General features: G+C 37.0%; 1 protein-coding gene and 2 pseudogenes across 2 annotated transcripts; all 3 read right to left on the bottom strand.

Moving 5' to 3' along the window:
- Positions 1–4,493: 4,493 nt before the first annotated feature.
- On the bottom strand, positions 4,494–9,534 carry LOC147569368 (putative potassium transporter 11; annotated as a pseudogene).
- Positions 9,535–13,044: 3,510 nt separating this feature from the next.
- Positions 13,045–13,286, bottom strand: LOC147569367 (cellulose synthase-like protein E1). Its single transcript, XM_086671931.1, has one exon. The coding sequence runs from the start codon at positions 13,267–13,269 to the stop codon at positions 13,045–13,047; it is 225 nt and encodes a 74-aa protein (XP_086528057.1). The 5' UTR covers positions 13,270–13,286.
- A 22-nt stretch (positions 13,287–13,308) lies between these two features.
- On the bottom strand, positions 13,309–22,018 carry LOC147569366 (cellulose synthase-like protein G3; annotated as a pseudogene). Its single transcript, XR_015234802.1, has 6 exons — positions 21,294–22,018; positions 16,889–17,038; positions 16,645–16,770; positions 14,625–15,071; positions 14,172–14,518; positions 13,309–13,593 (listed from the first exon to the last, which is right to left on the bottom strand). The product of XR_015234802.1 is annotated as a cellulose synthase-like protein G3 (transcript).
- Between the last annotated feature and the right edge of the window lie 846 nt (positions 22,019–22,864).

Genomic DNA, 22,864 nt, shown 5'->3' with positions numbered 1-22,864 from the left:
ATTCTTTTAATTGTTTCCAAATCTATGTCTATTGGGACATATAAAAAGAGGACCAAGCCAATACAATAAACACACCTCAACACACCAACTCAAAGAACAATTTTAGAGGAGCAATACAAGAGCAATAATAGCTTCTTTTGAGTGCCAATTTTGGGAGATTCAAGAGTTTCATCGAAAACAAGTTTTGGAGAAAGACGAGGGCTTCATCAATATTAATCCGGTTTTATCTTCTTTACTCTTTTCCTTTACTTGTTTATTATTAATTGAACCATGTATTTAATATTCATGGGTTTCTAACTCTCCCACTAGGATAGAGGATGAAACCCTAACAAGAGTATTTGAATTCTAGTATCATATTTATTTTATTATCTCTTTTAATGTGCTTAAAGTTTCAAAATTAATCGTACTTCGGTTAGCCTAAGAAACTAACAACTTGGTTCTTAATTGCATGATATTTTAAGTGAAGTGGGTTATGGGTTTAGCTAATTGAGAAGGGTCTTTTATTGTTTTATCTTCCGAAAATTGAAGATTGAATTCTAACAATTTTTGAGTTATCAAAGAGGGATAATAATTTCAATTAGATATTAGATTCGAATATAATCGTTAGTGGTGAATTCCAATATCCTAGATTTACCAACTTATAGTTTTCCTCACAACTTTATTTTGTTTTCTAAGTTTCAATTTTTAGTTTTCCAAATATCTTCTCTAAAATCAATTGTCCACTTTCCTAGTTTGTTAGTTAATTTTAGGTTTAGATTTAATTTCGAACATACCCTCGTGGGATCGACTTCGTAATACATACCATATTCACATACGGTTCGTGCACTTGCGACTTTTAATTTAATCTAGTTAACCTAGATTTAGGTTCACTAGATTTCACATCACCGGCCAGGGATCTCTCTCTAAGAGATTTCCTTGGTTGGCCCAAAAGCGGGTTTTGCTCCTTTTCGGGCTTCCCTTTCGAGCTCGGTTCTTTTCTATCCTTTTAAGCACTATCAGACTGGATCATATTCATCTATATGCTAGTTCACATCAGTCTATTCTCGATGTTCAAGTTACCATTGTTATGTGTAACCCATTGTAGGATCCGGTCTATGTTAGCCGCGGATAATCGAAGTGATCCGACAGTCGTAAGCGGTTTCTAGCTAAGCATTACGACTCCTAATTGAACCAGATTGATTGATCTTCCCAATAAGGTCATCATTATCCTATGAGCCAAATCGTACGCATTGCCATCTTGGTCGAAGGACATTCCTTCGAAAGGATATACCTTCAGACCTTAAAGAAAATTATCATTCAGTCTCCCACTTGTACTTAGAACAAGTGCAATGCTCGATTCCTATGTCTTTTCATATCTCATCTGATACGTCATACTTATCAGACTTTCTTGATCAGGAGGACAAACTGGCAAATCAAATGATAAACTCTTAATCCATTTGAGCACGACCATGCATTTCTAGTTGTCACTCCTCAAGTGGCCTAGAGATACTTTATCCTAACTCTCGTTAGGAAGACATATTCCATTCTTGTACTCCCACTCAACTTCATGTCTATCTTGTTTCACCCGACCTCCGTTTTCATAACATTCTTTTACGGTGCGGCGTTTGACGGGATCAAGGCTTGACATACCTTACATTAGATGAGTGAGTACTCATGTTTTCAGGAATCTCTCCAATTTGCTATATGATAGTTATGACGTTCATATCTTCAACTCTTGAAGCACTCTCACTTGGTGGATTTCTAGTGTATCTTATACACCCATGACGTTGACTTGAATACCCTTATTCCTATAGCCCAAGAAACAACCCTATCTTGTCAATCACTCATACTAGTTTTTTTAAGTCATTATCGTCCAACCAATGACCTGGACTAAGGATTATATAATGGAACGCTTCCATGTTCACTTAGCAGGGTTTCTTTCATTAGATCACTGATGGGTCATGAAAATGTCCCATCGGAATCGTTTAATTTAACCGAGTTAGTCTGTTTCGAGTCTTTATTATAATAAAATGGTTGGTTTTCTTGATTAGGTGTCTTTTGCAGAGTTAGGTATGGAAACAGTTGGAAACGAATACCAAGGGTATTTTGGTCATTTGGAGTCAAGGACATTCTGGTATTTGGCCAAGGGTACATGGGTGAAAAGTAGAGTCCAAGACGAGCCCGTAGGAGAAAACGGAAGTCAAATCGGAGTCCAGACGAGGGAATTATGTGAAGTCAAAGTCATGCCAACATTTAGTCAGAATTCTGGACAATGTCGGGCACGATTCTGGCCCGCGGTATACCTACAGACACGTGTCGAGATCCGAAAGCCATTGTATTCAATTCCCGTATTTCCGCTGTGCATCGAAATGGACCTAAAAGTGTGATTCTTAACCCCGTAGTCCCAGCACCAACGTTTTAATCCTGGCCGTCTCCTTCCGCGTTTTATAGATCGAACAACTTCTGTATGTCTGCTCCTTTAATCTTGTTTCCTTGATACCCGAAACAACTTAGTAGGGTACTCCCAGGTACGTGGCTCAATACAAACCGTGCACTGTCACGTTTCCTTCATCTAGCGGTTCCTGGTTGATGTTGTACATGCTCTCAGCAGCCGTGAAGCACAGAATCCTTGGAATATATTCCCATCCGCCGACCAGACTTGAATATTTTAGGGTTTTGTGCTCTTTTAACCCTAGAAATTCCTAAAATGACCTGTACTTTTCTCCTTTTCTACCCTTAAGCCCAACTAACTCTATTTCAGACTACGGTTGAAAAATAGTTTTGGTTATATATGAGGAAGATTGCCCCTATTTAAGAACACCACAAATGAAACCAGGAAGGGAAATTTTAAAAGGCCCCCCCCCCCCCCCCCCCCCGTTTTTGTTAAAAGGCCTCCCCGCTAAAAACGCCCCTCATTATAACCCATTTGGTTATAGGGCCCCCTCTACAAAAGAGCACCTCCTTCATCAATATTTGACCTAACGGCAAAGTTAACGCCGTTAGGTCAAACTTAACCCAAGACCGGTGATATTGACCACGCCACATCGTGTTGACCACGCCACATCATCATCTTCTCCGGCAGGGTCGCCGGCCGGCCGTTCAAATTTTTTTTTTTTTTCTCTCTCTAGATCTGGTTCATATGAACCAGATCTAGAGAGAGAAAAAAAAAAAATTGTTTTTAGAGAGAGAGAATAAAAAAAAAAAAAAAAATTTGAAGGTCGCCGGCCGGAAGTTTGGCCGGCCGGCGACCTTGCCGGAGAAGATGATGATGTGGCGTAGTCAGATGATGTGGGTGAAATACACCTTTTAAGGGAGTTTTTTTCACCCATTCAAAGAGGGGGCCCTTTAACCAAGCTAAGTCAAAGGTTTTTTACTAAGTCAACGAAATCATGGGGAGGCCTTTTAACAAAAACGGGGAGGCCTTTTAAAATCTCCCAACCAGGAAATGGAAAAGGGAAGTTATAAAGGTGCCAATAAGTGTTATGGCCTTATGGGGTGGGGGTGGGGGATCCGGTTTATTAATTAGCGTCATGGTTAAAAGCGTCTCCTCTCAAAATAGGTACACCCCACATTTATTTTTTCAATTTTAAATCAGTTGAGTCAATTTGGTACAAAATTAGCTCAAGTCCACCGATTCCAAATGTCTCTAGAGCTATTGAATAAACCTTAAATCGGTGGAGTTGTACTGCTCAAGTCACCGAATTCAACTCCAATTTTAACTTTAAAACGTTGGTGTTGAATTCAGTAGACCATGAGTCAAATGTCGTATCAAAATCCGGTTTGTGTCCACCAATTTCAACTCAAAACATCTGAGCTAAATTTGGTGGATCTGAGCCGGAATTAGTAACCAAGTTCGCCCACAAACCAACATTTAGAGGCGCCTACAACCAAATTCAGTCAAATTAAATTTACCAAGTCAAATGGGCTGTTGGGGGCGCCAATAACACTTATGAGAGGCGCCTTTACAACTTCCGAATGGGAAATTCTATACTCTCTGAGGCACTCCTTAATTAGCTATAGGCAGTGATGGGAGATGGTGGCGGTGAAGAGACTGAGGATGAGGAGAGAGATGGTGGTGGTGAAGAGACTGAGGATGAGGAGAGAGATGGTGGGGATGATGGTGGAGAACTGGAGATACCTACCTACCAATGTTCTTTTAGACTACAAGTACCTTTTGTTGAAGTTCCTTCGAGTTTTTCGTTGGAGTATGGCAATGAGTTATTTCAGAGTTTTAACTCTAACCTAGCCTTCTTTGTCCCTCAGAACCAACAAGGGGTAGTAAGCGAATATTCACTTGTTGTCCATTGACTACGCCTTTTGGCCTAATCTTGGATCCTGGCTCACCTTCCATGGACAAACCTTTAGTGGTAGTCAATGGTAGTGATGAAGATAAGATAGACAGAAACATGTTGGCGACAGGCGCCCATTCTATCGACATTATGAACGAAGGTATATATCCAAACAAACAAAATTACTAGTATTAATGATAAAGTCTTCCAAGTGTATATGATTCACTATACATAGAATACCTGACCTACATTCAAAAGACTCGCGAGGAACATGAAATATTACACTGTTTTCTCTGCACATAAAAATAATCGACAACTATCTTCTTAATGAAGTTCGAATCTCTTCTTGGCCTGACTACTGTATTCCCAAGTATATGAACCACCCCAGAATCTCTGCAGTTATTCAAGAACTCCAATTCATCTACTTCTGTTTGATTACTCATTTGCCCACATCAAGTCAAGAAGTTGATAGCCATTAATGGAGATCTCACTGTCATAGTAGCATCATCAGTACTTCCCATGGTAAGAATTCATGTTTCTTGTTTCAGCTGTCATCTTGGTGTTTCCTGATCTTTCTGTTTCTTGACCATATAGACTATATTCATCTAAATCTGAACAACCTTCCACCATCAATTCAAGTCGAACAAACAAGAAAAAACTATCAAAGAGTTTATCCTCAAAATCATCATCTTTTTTATGAAAATCTTTATAACCATACCTTGCCACACAAAGAAACATATGGAAATTCTTCGGGACGTTTTACAAGGAACCGATCTTCTTGAGGTACAGTATAGACTGGGAGATACTTGACACAAACCAAAACTACAGAAGAGTGAATGGCAGAGAGATTTGTGATGAAATGAGAGAAAATGTGAGGAACTCCACTTGCTAATTCAGTATAAACAAATCCAATGCAGGGACTCGGACTAACCCTAGACTCGGCCCCAAGCCGAGGATCTAAGCCCTTGATACTTTACTGTGCATCTCAACTTCGTAACGCTTTACTGTCCCGTAATGCCAAGCTGACATTATGATCAGAAATGCTGAAGCAATTACTAATGGAACCCAACCACCTTGAGTTCGACAACTTAGGATAAGATGGCGAAGATCAGAACCAGAATCCAGTGGCTTCTCCAGACTAATAACATTACGAGAACCTTTAGAAATGTCGTTACAACTTACAAGCAGAACTGTCACAACTGCTGTTCCTGGTTTGGTGACAAAGTAATAAACATATCTTGAAAGTTAGAACTGTCTAATTTTTTTAGAAGCATTTAGCAAGATAGGAGTTTAAATGGTGTTTTTCATTTTATTCTCTGAATCTGAGTGGTTTGAGTCAGACTTGTCGGAATTTGAGTCGTTTAGGTCTCAATTGTCTAAACTGAGTCGTCTGACTTGTTTCACCAGTGGCATAATAGACGTTTCAGGTAATTTCATAAAATGGTATCTCAATTCGAACTTTTACATCCGAATGAAATGGACCCAAAACCAGATGCACGAGTCGGACAAAACCAAACATTCTGGAATCTAACTTGAGACAAAACGTAACAAACACCAGCTTAGATACCAGGATCGAGTGAAACCTACTAAGGTTCAACCAGACAACCCCTCTTTTGAGTTGCCTTTTCTGTGTATCTCGTTGTAACATGTTAATAATACACGAAGGCCCGCACCATGGAATCCACTGGTTCAACCGGTCTTGATGGATATATTGATTATGATAGATATATGCAGAGTAAAACTGAGGACATATAAGTAATACAAAAAGAACTCACCATAAGCATTTACGATCTGGCTTTGGTTTTTAAACCAAATAGTAACAGCGATGCACATAATCACAAGAATCCAGTTAATATCTGGTATATTAATCTGGCCAAGGAATCTCTTTGACGTATGAACAACCTTGACCCTTGGAAAACATCCAAGTGCCAAAGCTTGCTTGATTATGGAAAACTCGGCGATATGGTGGTTTGACTCGCAACAATGGCAGCTCCTGTCGCAATAACAAATACTGGCCACTATATCAAATCTGTAGATAACCAGTGAATTCTTTCTGAGAGAAGTTTTTCTTGGCTCAAAGAAGTAACTGAACAACTAAAAATAGGAGATTCAGGCTATACTTGGAACAGAATGGTAGAAAGCGTCAACTACGTGATCCTGGTTCTTCATGATATAAGCAGCTTGTCCCGTATAAGCCAACAAAAGGCAAGGCAAGACGACCATTGTGGAAGCTAGCTGAACAGCTGATACTGGGAAATGCCATAGATCAGCATAGAGAGCTTCTGTCCCTGAAACATGACAAAAAGACCCGCACTTATAACCAAAATAGCTATCATAATGGGTAACCATTATTTCAAAAATTAGGTTGTTTTTTTTCCACATTTTCGTTATAACGGTTGTTTTGAAATAAGCTTACCAGTGAGACTAAGCTCCGCTCCTGAGATATCCATAAATATAAACTGGAGAGAAAGCTTTCAAAACTGAACTATCGTATCCATATGTTGAAAGCACCAATTCCTCCAATTAAAAGGAACCATAGAAGGACAATAAGAGCAAACAACCGTCCGACTCTATCTGTGCCATAATGCTGCATGCTAAATAAACCAACTAATATAACCGCGAGACCATCACTACTACATCTGCATACAAAGTAAAAGAGAAGGTGAAGGAAGTTAAGCGCAAACCTACATTTATCTCAACAATAAGAGGAGAAACATAAAATTGTTCATAACACGAGCACATATAGTTTCTAGATAGAAATATACCGCTACTCATCTTTGGGCGGTCTACATTGATCCCTCCAGTAGCCGAAAGAACTGCAGAAATGTAGGGTTAGACCAAAATGTAACAGAGAAATGGAAGTAAAGAAGACTTCACCAGAATATCTGTTCAAAATTTTGTTCTTATAATTTCATTCACTTGAAAAACGTATGTTTTGAGGAAAGATTGGAAAAGCAAAAAAGAAGAAAGGAAGTAAGGAATGGGTCAAACTATTGAAGTAAACATGGAAATTGGACCTGATATGGCTGGAGTTAGAATCCCATCGCCGAAAGTTCTTCAGTGGTTAGGGCTGCAAATTGCTGAAGAAATTGACTAATGGGGGTAGACATAATAGTGAAAGGAACAAGAAGTAAGAGAAATAAAGATGGAAAGAGACTAGATCTCAACAGGAATTACATAAAAGAAAGATGAGAATACAAAACAGTCAATAACCGAAACGGAAACTACCTAGGAACCGTTTTGATCACCGTGAAGAGGCATCGCAACCATAACGTCGGAAATCTCTCCACTCCTTCAAAATGATGATGATTGAGATCAGTCTCTTCAACATCTGCAGCCATACTCGACAGAACAACAATACGGGTTGGTGTACATTCTCAATACAAAATGCCACCTTCCCACTGGTTGGAACCCATGCGGTAACATTACGGTCTTCTCCACCAGTAAATAATAGTCCATACTGTCGCAAATCAAAATCAATATTATAAGATATAAGAACAAACAAGTCCATAGATCACAATCATATTTTAAAGTTATTGCATTAAATGAGGCGATTACGATAACTTATATTAGCAAACTAAACGGCTAAGTTACAACGAATTGCAGAGGAAACGCATCCATAACGTGGAAGAACATAAGGCAAAAATTCAATATGAAATGTAATAGTCAGAATTTGTAAATGCATGAAGCAAGGATGAGAAAAAGGACCTCCAATAAAAAACTATATTACAAAGACATTGTAAAAAATCGAATGGACGATTTCAAGTACAGTTTCCTTACGAGAGCACAAACGAAACCCTATTAAGATAAGCCAACCACATACCCATCTGTACAAAACAAAAGGAAATCACAAATCATTTGCCCAAGTAACAGCAACAATCAACATAAAAGATCCGAACTTAGTTCTCAATGAACTAAACCTGATAGCACTGTAAGCGTAATGTCCGCAATAGAAATCATCATCATCATTGTGATAGATATTTAAGGACTCTAACGCTAAACTTATTCGAAAGATTGATATCCACGAATCACTTTGAAACCCTATTTACTTCAAAATTTGATGATGATCTCTCAAGCATTTTATCGAACTCTTTATGTGCTCTTTTCAAGTCAGCATTTCAAATGGATTTATCCAACTAGTAAAATGATCAAACTTTAATCAAGAATCAAAACCCCCCTTATATTCTTTCATTGGTGAAACGTACATCAAATGAGTATTTAAAGAAAATACAAAAAAAAAAAACACCCATCGCCAGCCATCGCCGTCGTCGCCAGTCGCCACACCAAAAGCACATCTATTATTCTTCGTGAGTCAATGCTCCAGTCAATGCTCCAGTCAACGTTAAAAAAAAGAAAATGACAAACAAACCCTCCCCTGTTACACGGCACGACCGCCACTGCCAACACCGCCGCCACCGCCCCCAGCACCATTTCCACCGTCCCCAGCACCATTTCCACCATCCCCAGCACCATTTCCTGCACCACCGCCACCATCCCCAGCACCATTTCCTGCACCACCGCCACCATCCCCAGCACCTCCGACACCCTTTACAGCACCAGAAAGAATAATTTGGAAACCTAGTTTAGGTTGAATAGCAGGTTGCAGAAGATTTATATCTTCATCCCGTGTATTAGGGTTATCAAATCTTCGATGGGGACGAACCCTTCCTCTCTCAACTCCTCGTATCTCCTTCTTGACTTGAATCGCTTTTTTGATCGGATGCTCAGCAATATACATATCCCATTTGAGTTTGCGAGCATTAAGGGCTGCCTCTTCTTCTTCTTCTTCTTCTTCATTATTAACACCATCAGCAATGTTTCCAAGAAATTCTTCTTCTTCTTCATTATTAACACCATCAACAATGTCTCCAAGAAATTCTTCTTCTTCTTCATTATTAACACCATCAGCAATGTCTCCGAGAAATTCTTCTTCTTCTTCATTATTAACACCATCAGCAATGTTTCCAAGAAATTCTTCTTCTTCTTCATTATTAACACCATCAACAATGTCTCCAAGAAATTCTTCTTCTTCTTCATTATTAACACCATCAGCAATGTCTCCGAGAAATTCTTCTTCTTCTTCATTATTAACACCATCAGCAATGTCTCCAAGAACTTCTTCTTCATGATCATCGGCACCAACATTGGCTCTAATACCTTCTTCTTCATCATCAACAGCACCAATGGCCGGGAGTTCTCGAATTTTAGATCCATTCTCTCTCTCTAATACATTTTCTCTGTCTATTCCTTTCTCTCTCTTCTCCATTTCTCTTCTGCTACTGATCCTTTCTCTCTCTCTCTCTCTAATACTTCTCTCTCTCTCTCTCTCTCTAATACTTCTCTCTAACTCTGTAATTTTACTCAACGCCATGATTACTTATATATTAATTATAGAGAGAGTGTAGATTCGGTTAGAAAGAGAATAACAACCCTAACGATTTCCATGAACTACCACTAGTGTAACAAGAAAACAATATCTCTCCATAACCGTTTTTGGTTCTAATAAAATATCTATCTGGGTGCTTTTCTACCGGATGGGTTTCTAAGATCGCGAGTAAGGATCAAAATGTGTATTGATGGTTAAGTTAACCTTGTTTAGTGCCTTTAAGAACAAAAAAAAAAACATGTTTCTTTTTTAAGATGACACTGGGTGTATCAAAACATTTAGTATATCAGATCATCACCGAGTATGAGGATTCTAAGTTCACCCGTCCTAGCAAAAATTTAATCCTCCGAAAGGATTTTGCCAAATTATCGGCTAAGCTATTTACAAGTCTATAACATAGTTACAAGTCAAACGATCAAAAGAGATTTTGCCAAATTCTAAGTTCTTCAGAGATTTCAATTTTGCCGTTGTATATCTGTATGTCCAATGCCCTAAAAATCTTCTCCCTGTAAACTTGCAATTGTATTATGCTGCCCTAAAAATCTTCTCCCCTGTAAACTTGCAATTGTATTATGGGAATCTCCTTCTAAAATGGTGTTCTATAGGTTGTGTTTTACCACTAAAATTGTTTTCCACCAAGTCTAGTGCCCTAAACAACTTGCAATGCCCTAACCAACTCGTCCAAATAAACATCTTTAATGGTTCTATTGAATAACAAATATAGTTCATCCAACCAACTAACGCACTAACTACCTAGATGTTTCTGGAGGCGCCTACTATTTCTTTTTTGGTTACAAAGGCGCCTACTAAATAATAACTTGAAACACTATGCTCAAATCAGGTCTTCATATATTGAAGTATGAAATGAAGAAACGTGTTGGCTAGAGGACTCTAACTGGCAACCTTTATAGCGCATGCCAAGAAATACTCCCGAACTGGGCTTCCAAATCGGTTATACTCCGCAGATTGTAAAAGGGTGAAGGAGTGTGGAGTGATTTTAACCGAATTGAACATAGTCAAAAAAGCAAGTGAGGGTCTGAGGGAGGTGCTATTAGCAAAAATGCCGGATTTGGTATCTCCTGATTTGTTGTTTCGTCAATGAGGAAGGAAGGAAGGAGGAGAAGTTGTTGTAGCATCAATGTGATGATACAAATCTTGGGATTTCATTATAGGAAGAAGCATGGGCGGAACTACTAAGAGACCAGCTGCCCGGCCTGGATTTTATAAATTTCACCTATATGGGGGCAATTTAGTAGTTTTAATACATAATATATCTTCTAGGTAGATTTTTTGGGAAACTGGGCCATTTGAAGAAGAGACGAGACTTTGAGAGGAAGAAGAAACCCTGACTAATAACCCAAATCGATTTCTTCATGTGTACTTCAGTAATCTAAATCCAACTTAAGTTTAGTAACTTTATTTTAAATGAAATCTGATTTTCATTCTTTCAAATCATGAAAACTGACTTTCCTTGATTCAAATCATGAAATCATAGTTTGAAGTTATCTTTCTTTAGGGGGTTTTGGTTTTGTTAGTTTGATGAAGAAGATCTTAAAGCTAATTTTGTTCATGGGTTTTGTTGTAGATTTGGAAGAAATATATCTTATGAATGTTAGTAATTATTGAAGTACTAAATATATTGTGCTTTAAATTTCATCTACCAATTTCATGAACATCTTATCAATTTTTGTTAGCCTTGATGAGGGTTTGTGTAGCTCTAACTTATCCTACTTCATCTGCTTTACTTGCTGAAATTGATTTGTTGATGTTATCATATTAGTAATCTAATCTTAAGGTGGGTTTCATCTATTTTTAGATTGAAACTTTAGTATAAGAGGATATCTTATGGAGGAAAAAAACTATATTTCATTCTCATAGAGTATTACTTTCTTGATTTTATTTTTGGAACTACTTAAATACTTAAATATGGCTTTAGATTTTCATTTTGTTTTTTTGTTGAGAGCTTTAGATTTTTATTTGGTGAGTAGGAAATAAATCTTCAAGTAGAAGATGATTTTGTATAACTTCTTTAAATTTTCTTTTATAACTTTAAGTAATAGGTCTGCCCTCCCGGACCTAAAACACTGGTTCCGCCCCTACGAAGGAGTTGTTTCTTCCAAGTAAGGAAATTGGTATGATCAAGCTTAATGGAAACTAAGGGAACAAGACTGGTTAATGATGGAGGATTATGGTTTGCAGAGGAAAGAGGTGCAGAGGAAGACATTGGTGAGATGAAAATGATTAAGAAAAACCTAAACAACTGATACCATGAAAATAATTGAATTCTCCCTACCTAACAGTAGGTTTTTCTATTGTATTTATAGTCAAATTAGTTGTTTACAAGATCTCTCTTGATGATAGAGATGAATACAATATTTGAAATTCAAAATTTGAAAGTGGAGGTTACAACTGACTTGAATACCAAGTCAGACCTTAAGACTAAGTCAAACATAATATGTGTGTTATGAGAAAGCACTTTTAAAAGTTTCCTTTTTGTATAAGCACATACGCCCTTGAGCTCCCCATATGTTAGGTGAACTTGGCCTGCAAATACGTTTTCTAAATGGGGGCCGGCCTCTCAAATACTTGTGTCGGTCCAAACAAAGTACTTTTGTGTTTCTTTCCCCTATATAAACATGAGAAGAATGAGAAGAAGATAACAAACCCATAACCCTAGTTCTCCTCTTGCATCCCAAATGGCAGCAGGCGGGTATCCACCGGAGTTTATGCTCAAGAAGTTTATACAATGGGTGATATAATAGAGGGATTAACAACAAGAAAAAATATTCGGGAACAAGAAAAACCAGGTAGACTTCAAGCAACAATATTATGTGGTTTGTTGTTATTCGTGCTTCCGATAATTCTGATCCACTAAATCGTGAATTAGAAAAAGCATCCACACAGGATATCCGCCCAGAGTACATTACAACTTTAGAAACGTTTACTAGACACTCACAAAATTGGAAGATCTATATTTTGTCACATAAGAATAGGAATCTAAATTAAAACTTAACACATAGGACTTGTGGAGTTTTCTTTGTGGGTTTTGCATTAGAGATGCACCAACGACTAAGAAATTGATCCAGATCGAGACAATTGAATATTTAAGCACACATGCGTGGTCTGAGTGTATCACTACAAAGTATACATCAAACCCATTCAAACAAAGATGTTATAAATTATTATATCGAAATCAAAAGTCTATTTATTAAGAAGGTGAAGACAATAACTAAAGTTGTGATATGTATATTGTTCGAACAAGCTCTACCTAAATTTGTCTGGTTGCTTCCACGACTCAAACCTAAGACAGACGGGTTTTTTGAGTGTTTCGATTGAATATGACCGACCATACATGTTACGTTCGAAAACGTACTCTAAATTTTTTGTGCATCACTTCATGGAGAAACCAACTCCATAACAAAGAACCAATGCAAGGAAAATTGCTATTAAAGTTACTCTTGTAGGCATTCTTCCTCCGTCGCTTCTCAAAACCATAGCTTCAGAAATAGGCCAAGAATTCACCACCACAAACCCACTTATAAACAATTGAATAAACATCTCTTCTAACTTCCCATCTCCCACAATTATCTTCATAATTCCCCAACTTAAGGACATTAAATTGATCAATGCAAATGTGGATATTGATACGAAATATGGTGATTCCACTCCAAAATCAAATAGCTCTTGATCATAACGTTTTTGTTGTTCACCATCAATCACTTTACTTGTAAGACTGAAATTCGGAGTTGAAATACCAACTTGTTTAAGCGCGAATTCGACGAGTGCAAAACTATAAGATGTCACCCCTCGGATCATCCACATTCTTTGGTCATTCCCCCATTGTTTGAATGGTACATCACACAAGTAATTTTCGATGATATCTTGAAGATAAGTTGCTGCGAAGAGGTACACATATAGATAGAACCATTGATCTGAAACCTGCAAAATATATATATCAAATTATACTATTAGTGGAGTTTTTATTATACTTATAATGTAAAAATATATATTCAACTTCATATAATTGTAAGAGAGTATGTGGTATGGATCCTAAGGAACCAAAGTTTGATCAAATCCTTCCACGATTTGATGAAATCATCTTGAGAATTTAACCCTCTAGACACTTCTAAACTCAATCGTGCCCCTTCCACTATGAATGTGAGATTATCCTAACAATCTCATCTTCAGACATTGGCTTTAACTTCATTAGTTATTGGGCCGAAGCTTGTTATATCTTGGCCTTGACATACCTCTTCAGAGGAAAAGCCTTACCTCTTGAGTCTTGAGCACATTGAGAGTCTCTACTTGGTCATAACATCTCTCACACACGCTACAACTAAGATAGTGTTTGCGACAGTAGAAAGTGTCGCATGATAAACTTTAGACGAGAGGGAGAGGGAGAGAGAGCGAGAGGGGGAGGGTGAGGGGGAGGAGGATCAGGATGGGGAGGGAGGAGAGAGAGAGAGAGAGAGAGAGAGAGAGAGAGAGAGAGAGAGAGAGAGAGAGAGAGAGAATACCTTAGGGAACAAATAGACCCCATTTAGAAGACAAAGCTGTGGAAGAAATCCATATATAACAACTGGTATACCCCATAAGGGCCACATAGAATAGAATCCATAAGCCATGCCCATAAGTAGAGACTTATTTCTAGTACCAAATATGAAAGGGCAGTACTTGGAGAAACCAACTTCAATCAACCCAACTGACCACCGTTTTAGTTGTGTCAATGTATCATTCAAACTGATCGGAAAATCGCCAACAAATGCTGGAACCGCGGATCACAAAATACTGAACTCCATCCCTCACATTGCATTCGAAAACCCGTAAGAAAATCTTCAACCAGTGACCCATATCTGAATCCCATCTAGTCAATAACAAATAGATGAATTCAAGTTAAAAAAGAAAATGTAGATGCCAAAATAATATAACAAGGAAGGAGATAAGTATCTTTTTATAGTAAGAGAGCTTACTGTCAATCCCCAGTTTGTTCCTTGCTCATACTTGCATTCTGCAACTTTATGAGCTTCTTCTAATACCAATTTTGAGTTGATCGAACTTCGATCTAAAGTTCCATCGTTTTGGTATCCAGGGAATGTTTCAACACTCGCTTGAGATGGGGGTCCATAAAAGGCCTTTCGGTTAACGAAAGGACCAGTTCCGACATAACTAACAGTCCCAAGACCATCTAAACCTTCAGCATTTATCTTAAATGGTCTTTTAAGTTGGTTGTTATATATATCGCTCGAGTTAATGCCTCTGTAGTGTTGAGGGAATTGAACGAAAGCTATTTTTGGACCTTCAATTGGATCTAATAGATGACATAAGGCTTTTCGCGACGCTCGTGGATCCTTGCAGAACATATCACAGTCGAGACTAAGAACAATTGGTGCGTTTGTCATGATTGATGATACACGTATCTTCGTAGAGTGAAGTTAAAAAAAACACAGTTAAGTACTGTTGCAAAATTAAAATTTTAAGTTTTCCAAAAGTGTGACTGAAAAGATTATACAGAGCACAATTTTAATTTTATTTTCATTTATATTTTCCGGGAATAGGGTTAGAGCATCTCCAATGGAAGACTCAAGAAAAACTAAAAAAATCCTACGTGTCAAGTGTGAAAAATGAATCTCTAAATGGTCTCTTTCCTATTTGGTCATTTAGAGACACTCTATCGCAAAACCTTCTCCAATGCAACACTCAAGAGAAACTCTAAAAACCTATATTTTGGTTTAAAACTAATTGATTTGCTTATGTGGCACTTAGAGATCGATTTTAGAGTGTCCTCTTAAGGATCTCTAAAATAAATCTTGATACATCACTTTAGAGATTCATGTTGAGTTTTGCATTGGAGATGCATTTAAAGAAAATTTCTATAAAATCCTGTGTGACACTCTAAGATTTAGGTGTTGTTTGTTTTTTTGTTTGTATCTGAATTGGCTGAACTGAATTCGCTAAATCTGAATTTGCCGAATTATTTTGGAAGTTAGATGTTTGTTTTTTAAATCTGAATGATTGGGTCTGAATTAGAATTTTGACATTTATGCCCTCCTTCCTTCTTTTTAACCCCAAACCCTAATTTACCCAACTCTTTATCTTTCTCCTATTTCAGCCAAAAAACCCTAATATCTTTCTCTACTTTCTGGCTCTCTCTTTCTTCCTCCATTAGCTAACTGGTAGGAGCCTCTCTCTCTCTCTCTCACTCACTCTCTCTCTTTCTCTCTCTTCACGCACCTTTCAGATGTGGTGGCCGTGGGTGATGGTGGTCGCCGTGATTTGATGTGGTGGTGACATTTTGGTTTGTGGTGGTGGCGCATTGGTTGTGGTGGCGGTTTGGTTTGGTGTGGTGGTGGCTAGTTCGTGGTGGTGGTAGTGATGGTTCTATGGTGGTGGTGGTGGTGGTGGTGGTTAGTGGTGGTTAGTGGTGTTGGTTCGGTGGTTGTGGTTAGTGGTGTTGGTTCGGTGGTGGTGGTTGCTGGTGGTTCTGTGGTGGTGGTGGTTCTCTGGTGGTTAGTGGTGTTGGTTCGGTGGTGGCAGTTGCTGGTGGTTAGTGGTAGTTAGTGGTGGTGGTGGTTAGCAGTTCTATGGTGGTGGTTAGTGGTGGTGGTGGTGGTGGAAGTATTTTAATTCAAAGGGTTATTAGGGTAAATTAACACAAATTTAGATTTTGGCATTGGTTTCAGACTTGTTTTGAAGTCTGGAAAATGTGGGTCTTTTTTCAGTCAATTCAGACATTTAATTGATCTAACTGACATTTCAGATTTTTCCAAATAAGAAAACAAACCCAATTCAGATTTCAGATCTGAAAAAAAAAAACTAAAAACAAACAGCACCTTAGAGTTTGAGTGTTGCATTGGAGATGCTCTTAAAACTGAGTTAAGAGCACAAGTAACCAACCTTCAAATATTTGGTTATTAAAGAAGGCTTTTCAACAAATATTGTGAGGTGCCTATAGAACTACACATTGACAGAGGAAAAGTACAAAGAACTTACCAACACATTGAGAGCGCCAGCCTTGAAATTGTGGTGAACTTTTTTATTTTTTTCGCGAGACAAATATATAAGATTAGGTAAATGTTCGCCAGAAATATCGATATCTGCACTTCCGTCCATGATCACCTGCCGATTTAATAATTAATTTTATGATTTTTACACAAGAATATATTTTATATTTTTTTTCTTGCCAAGAAATGTTATTAGTACCTACAACTAGAAAACAAATAGTGAAGAAATAAACCTGAACGACCGGTGGGTGATTGTGGGTACTAACTCCAGTTTTCCATTTTAGAAAAGCTTCTCGTTCTACTTCCCTAGTAATCATATCATCATCAACATATCCTTTTTCCATCACTTTCTCTACCCTCAATTTCAATTCTTCATAAAAGTTCTACAAAATGGATCAAAAAAATGTTAAAGTTTCAAATGAAAAAATTGGGGAAAATTGTCTTGAAAAGGATATAACTAGTTTCATATTCTTTGCATCATGGGCGGACCAATTAAGAGACCAATCCTGGTTCTAGCCCCGACCACTGTTTTGAAATTCAGAGGGACTTGTGAAATGGTTTATCAAACTTTTGTTGTCATTATTCAATCACGTTAATTTGCTAACCTAAAAGAAATTTCCTTTTCCATTTTTAAAGACAAATGCTAAACGAAATTTCCTTCGGTTATACTTGATTTTTGGTGTTGGTGTTGGTTAGCAATTTAGCACACAATTTTTGTTAGTTTTATTTAGTTATTTTTGTCTAATAGTTGTCCTTAGCAAAACTGAAGTTGCATATAGTAGCATCCTTTTAAAAGAGATAATTTATAACTAGAAAATATAAAGAGATTACATGAGGTTTTTTTTTTCTTTTGTTAAAAAGAGATTACATGAGTTTGTGCTTGAAGAAATATAACCCCAAGATATATGAGTTTTTATAGGGGTGAGCAAAAACCGAACCAATTGACCGAACCAAACCAAGTCGAACCGCACCGATTGATTTTTGGACCGAACCGATCACCGTTCGACTCGGTTCGGCCGAAAAACCGAACATACCAATATCGGCCTGATTTGCCCTCGACTTGAGTTTCTAGAAACCACCCAAACCGAACCGACCGAACCCTAAGGAAAAATGAAATAATAATTTCGTAAAGTTAGAAAGTATTAAACCAAAAAGGAAAAAAAATTAGAAAACCCATAATCAAGTCTTCCATACTACTATCCGTCCTCCTTCCTAGTTGTTGTTGTCGGCTTCATCAACCACCTATTCAACTTGATTGAAAGGTTTAAAGGTAAGTCTTCACTGATTTTCTATTTACCACAACCTATTCTTAGTTAGTAACTTAAAATTATAGATTTTGTATTCGCACTTCTATTTTTTATTTTTTTGTAATGGTGGATTAGTACGATGAATTTTTATTTTCGGCATATGTAATGGCGGAAAAGTATGATGGATTCTTAATTTTTATTTCCGGTATATGCAATGAAATGAATAACATTAGTTTACAATTTTCTCTAAATTGTGATCGGTTAAACCGAGCAATCGAAACCAACCGAGCCGAACCATGTCGGTTGGCCGAATGATCGGCTCGACTTCGGCCGATGATTTAGTCAAACCGCCATTTATTGGTTCGGCTTCGGCTCGAGCCAAAACCGAAAAAACCGACCGTTACTACGTGTAAACATGGGCGGAACTAGCTGCCCGACCTGGATTTTATAAATTTCACCTATATGGGGGCAATTTAGTAGTTTTAATACATAATATATCTTCTAGGTAGATTTTTTGGGAAACTGGGCCATTGGAAGAAGAGACGAGACTTTGAGAGGAAGAAGAAACCCTGGCTAATAACCCCAATCAATTTCTTCATGTATACTTCAGTAATCTAAATCCAACTTAAGTTTAGTAACTTTATTTTAAATGAAATCTAATTTTCATTCTTTCAAATCATGAAAACTGACTTTCCTTGATTCAAATCATGAAATCATAGTTTGAAGTTATCTTTCTTTAGGGGGTTTTGGTTTTGTTAGTTTGATGAAGAAGATCTTAAAGCTAATTTTGTTCATGGGTTTTGTTGTAGATTTGGAAGAAATATATCTTATGAATGTTAGTAATTATTGAAGTACTAAATATATTGTGCTTTAAATTTCATCTACCAATTTCATGAACATCTTATCAATTTTTGTTAGCCTTGATGAGGGTTTGTGTAGCTCCAACTTGTCCTACTTCATCTGCTTTACTTGCTGATATTGATTTGTTGATGTTATCATATTAGTAATCTAATCTTAAGGTGGGTTTCATCTATTTTTACATTGAAACTTTAGTATAAGAGGGTATCTTATGGAGGAAAAAACTATATTTCATTCTCGTAGAGTATTACTTTCTTGATTTTATTTTTGGAACTACTTAAATACTTAAATATGGCTTTAGATTTTCATTTTGTTTTTTTGTTGAGAGCTTTAGATTTTTATTTGGTGAGTAGCAAATAAATCTTCTAGTAGAAGATGATTTTGTATAACTTCTTTAAATTTTCTTTTATAACTTTAAGTAATATGTCTGCCCTCCCGGACCTAAAATCCTGGTTCCGCCCCTGCGTGTAAATATGTAAGATCAACATCATAACTGATGAAAAATAATAATTTAATACGTAAAATACTTATACTGTAAGATAAGATATATGTGACTAATATTGCAAAGAATCTTTCTTGATTTTCTCCAAGTTTGTGTTTTCATTTCATTATTTTCTTCACTTATGTTATTGGCTTGAATATTGAAAATAAAAGATTAATTATTTTTTTTCTATTTTCCTAGGCAATAGGGAAAAGTCAAAATATATGCAAGTAGGTGAATAGGATTCAAGAAATAAAGAAATAACTTTTTGGAATAAAGAATGAGTTGTTAATTTTTTTTGTTGAAACAAGAATGAGTTGTTAATTTGATATATAATTATATCTAAATTGGTGGTAAGATATTCATGATATTGTAATAGGCAAATTGGGATACAAAAGTAAGAAATACTATAGGCCCAGAAAGGCATTTGTCTTTATAATTTTGAATAAAAAATGTTCAATTATGTTTTTTTTGACAAAGAAACTTTTATTTCATTAATGATGGAGTACATCCAAACATCTTAAATGGATTTGATAACATCATGTGTTTACAAATGCAAATTACAACATGATGATTAGAGAGAGCACTATTACTGTCAAAATTACACATACAAAGACCTCTAAAAGGCCATTACAAAACCCTAAAAGGCTATTCTAAGACCTTTATAGGCCATTACATAATTTTTTTATATATGAGTAATGAAGACCACCCATATGAATCGAACCCATGATCTCTTGAATTTCAGAGTACCATACATCTAACCCAGTGATTAGTGAAGAAGAAGAAATGTTTCAATTATGAGATGGTTCATTGGTTTTCACATGCTCTGGGTACTCCCCTTAATTACACGCACGTGATAAATTAAAATAGACCAGTAACGCAGTTGGTAGTGGATTTATTTAGCGATATAGAATTCAATAGACCCATGAAAATACAAATTCAACATTACTTTTTTTTGGAAATTGACTTCGATGCACGATAGTCATTACAAAACGTTGATACATCAAAGATATGATAAGTTCGGTAACTGCCAGATTAAACAAGAACATATTTAAAACCCAACTAACTATAGTCTAAAGTCCATCTAAATTATTGAATTTAGATATAAATAATTTTTTTTTTTTTTTTTTTTTTTTTTTTTGAGAATTCGACTACGGTCTACGTTAGTCGTTACAAGGCATTGATGCATCATGGAGATGTAATGAGCACGATAACCGCCTAATTTAAACTGAGAATGAAAGAGGCCTAAAGCCCGACAACAAAGAGGCCTAAAGCCCGACAAATTATTACATTATTCATAGCCTAAATTACATGGTATAAATCTTGATGGCCACTGCTTCCACCGAGACTCGATCCAACGACCTCATGGTCTTAAGAGGGGTGTCCATCAATTACACCAAAGAGTGGTGGACAAACTTTAGGTCACGTAATTAAAATGTTTAATAGGTTTTAAGTCGGTAACAAACTTTAGGCCACGTAATTAAAATGTTTAATTTCAGACGGTGATAACATTCCTAATGGTCTGGCAGAATCTCAACTAGGATAATGACAGGACCATGAGACATTTTCTTTAGAGTTAATTCTTATATGACCCCCTACTTTGTGACCAGCTTCCTTTATGGCCCCCAAATTTCTGTAAATTCAAATATGGCCCCCTATTTTCATGGAAATGTCATAACTACCCTTCCCATTAATATATGCTGACTTGGAGAGAGAGAGAGAGAGGTGAGTTGGAGAGATAGGTGACGTGGAGAGAGATGAGTGGTGGAGAGGGAAGTGAGGTGGAATTTAGGTTTTTGTTTTTAATTTTATTTTGAAAATATATTAATGGGAAGGGTAGTTATGACATTTCCATGAAAATAGGGGGCCATATTTAAATTTAAAGAAATTTGGGGGCCATAAAGGAAGCTGGTCACAAAGTAGGGGGCCATATAGGAATTAACTCTTTTCTTTAATGTTATTTTCTCCCAATTATTTGTGTTTCTATGAAATTTAGACATGTGTTGTATATGACAATATGAGTATCAAATGAAGAGAGGGAGAGGGAGATACCTTCATGTTTTCCAACGCTTGTGGGGGACATCTAATCTTATCATCACCAGTGTTACTACTCCTTCCATCATCATTGAAGAAGATTTTGGGACATCTATTTTTGATCTGGTACTTTCTACAGAAAGGTAGCCAGTGTTTAGCAAATCTAGACCCTTGGATCATGGCGTATAGAGTCATCTGAGACCCTCCATCATCTGAGATATAAACAGATATCTTATTTGAAGGGTAATCAAAAGCTAATACAGACAAAACTGTATTCACAACTTCAATTGGTGGTTCTTTGTATGGGTCAGCTGTACAGATGAACACATCCAACGGTGGCAGATCTTCATCGGCGACCACTTTTGATAGATTTTCGGGATACACGTTTCGACGAATGGGACGCCATCGAAACGCTTGAGATGTAACCCACATGAAAGCAAAGACTAGATCAGCAATCAAGAGAGTGAAAGATGGTAAGTTCATCCGACGGTTAGAATGAATTAGATGATGATAGAATAAGGCTAAGATGGCACACGTGTAAACTACCATGAACACACGAGTGGGTTTTTGCCTTGGATGGATTTTGAATGAGCTGAGTGGTGGAAGAGACTTGATCTTCTCTCCGCCCTTCATCATGACTTTACCAGAACAGAGTTCTTCTTCTTCTTCTTCTTCTCTATCTCTCTACTTTCTTTTGTTTTTCTAAAACTGTATTATGTTAACTTATAAGTGTGGTTAGGGTTTATATAGTAAGTACAAAAGGAGAGAAGACATTACTGTCTAGTGTCTACTGTATAAAAGGGAAATGTACAAATACTGTGATGTATTTGATGATGAGAATTTAGAGGTTCAAACTGGGCGGGCTAGAAACCTAGTTTAGACGGGTCACTGCCGCCTCCACCAATCTGATCCTACCTTCATGGACCACATCACATGTGAGTATGTCACATGCCATATATAGGGCTTCCCTTGGGAGACTCAAAAACTTGCTGGAAGATTTTAAAGGCACTCTCCGGCCGGTTGGACACCTTCTTCGGAGAAGATGATGAGCGGGAAGTGGAGGAGAGAGAGGGAAAGATGAGATGACTTTAATATTTTTAGACTTTTGATAGTTAGTTTAATTTTGGCCCCAAAACTAGTTTTAATAAATTTTTTTTTGCCAACAACTGGTAGCCCAGTTGGGTAGTGCATTTCTCTGCAACGCAGAGGTCCCAAGTTCGATCCACTGGAAGTGTAAATCCAGGAATATTGAACTTGGGTTAGTATAAGTATATATTATGTAATAAATTTGTCGGGCTTTAGGCCTCTTTCATCTTGTTGGGCTTTAGGCCTCTTTCATTTCTTGGTTTAACTTAGGCGGTTATCGTGCTTATCACATCTTCGCGATATATCAATGCCTTGTAACGACTAACGTAGAACGTAGTCGATTTCTCAAAAAAAAAAAAAAGTTGAAATTTTTTGGAAATTAACTCGTATTTAAAATAGAGAGAAAAAGAAGTTAGAGAAATCATAAGGATAATTATGTCAATAGAAAAGGTTAACCATTAAAATTAACTGACAGAATTAACAAAAAAATAACCAATTTTGAA

Source organism: Eschscholzia californica, unplaced genomic scaffold (assembly GCF_041429995.1).
Source record: "Eschscholzia californica isolate CP2 unplaced genomic scaffold, dmEscCali1.0.p SCAF_1, whole genome shotgun sequence".
Taxonomy (NCBI): domain Eukaryota; kingdom Viridiplantae; phylum Streptophyta; class Magnoliopsida; order Ranunculales; family Papaveraceae; genus Eschscholzia; species Eschscholzia californica.
Note: the sequence above shows the minus strand (reverse complement) of the source record. Positions and strands in the feature narration are given on the sequence as shown.

Bases quoted from the DNA above. Each gene is read 5' to 3' on its own strand.
- LOC147569367 (XM_086671931.1), bottom strand. From the start codon at position 13,269: ATGTCCTTAAGTTGGGGAATTATGAAGATAATTGTGGGAGATGGGAAG.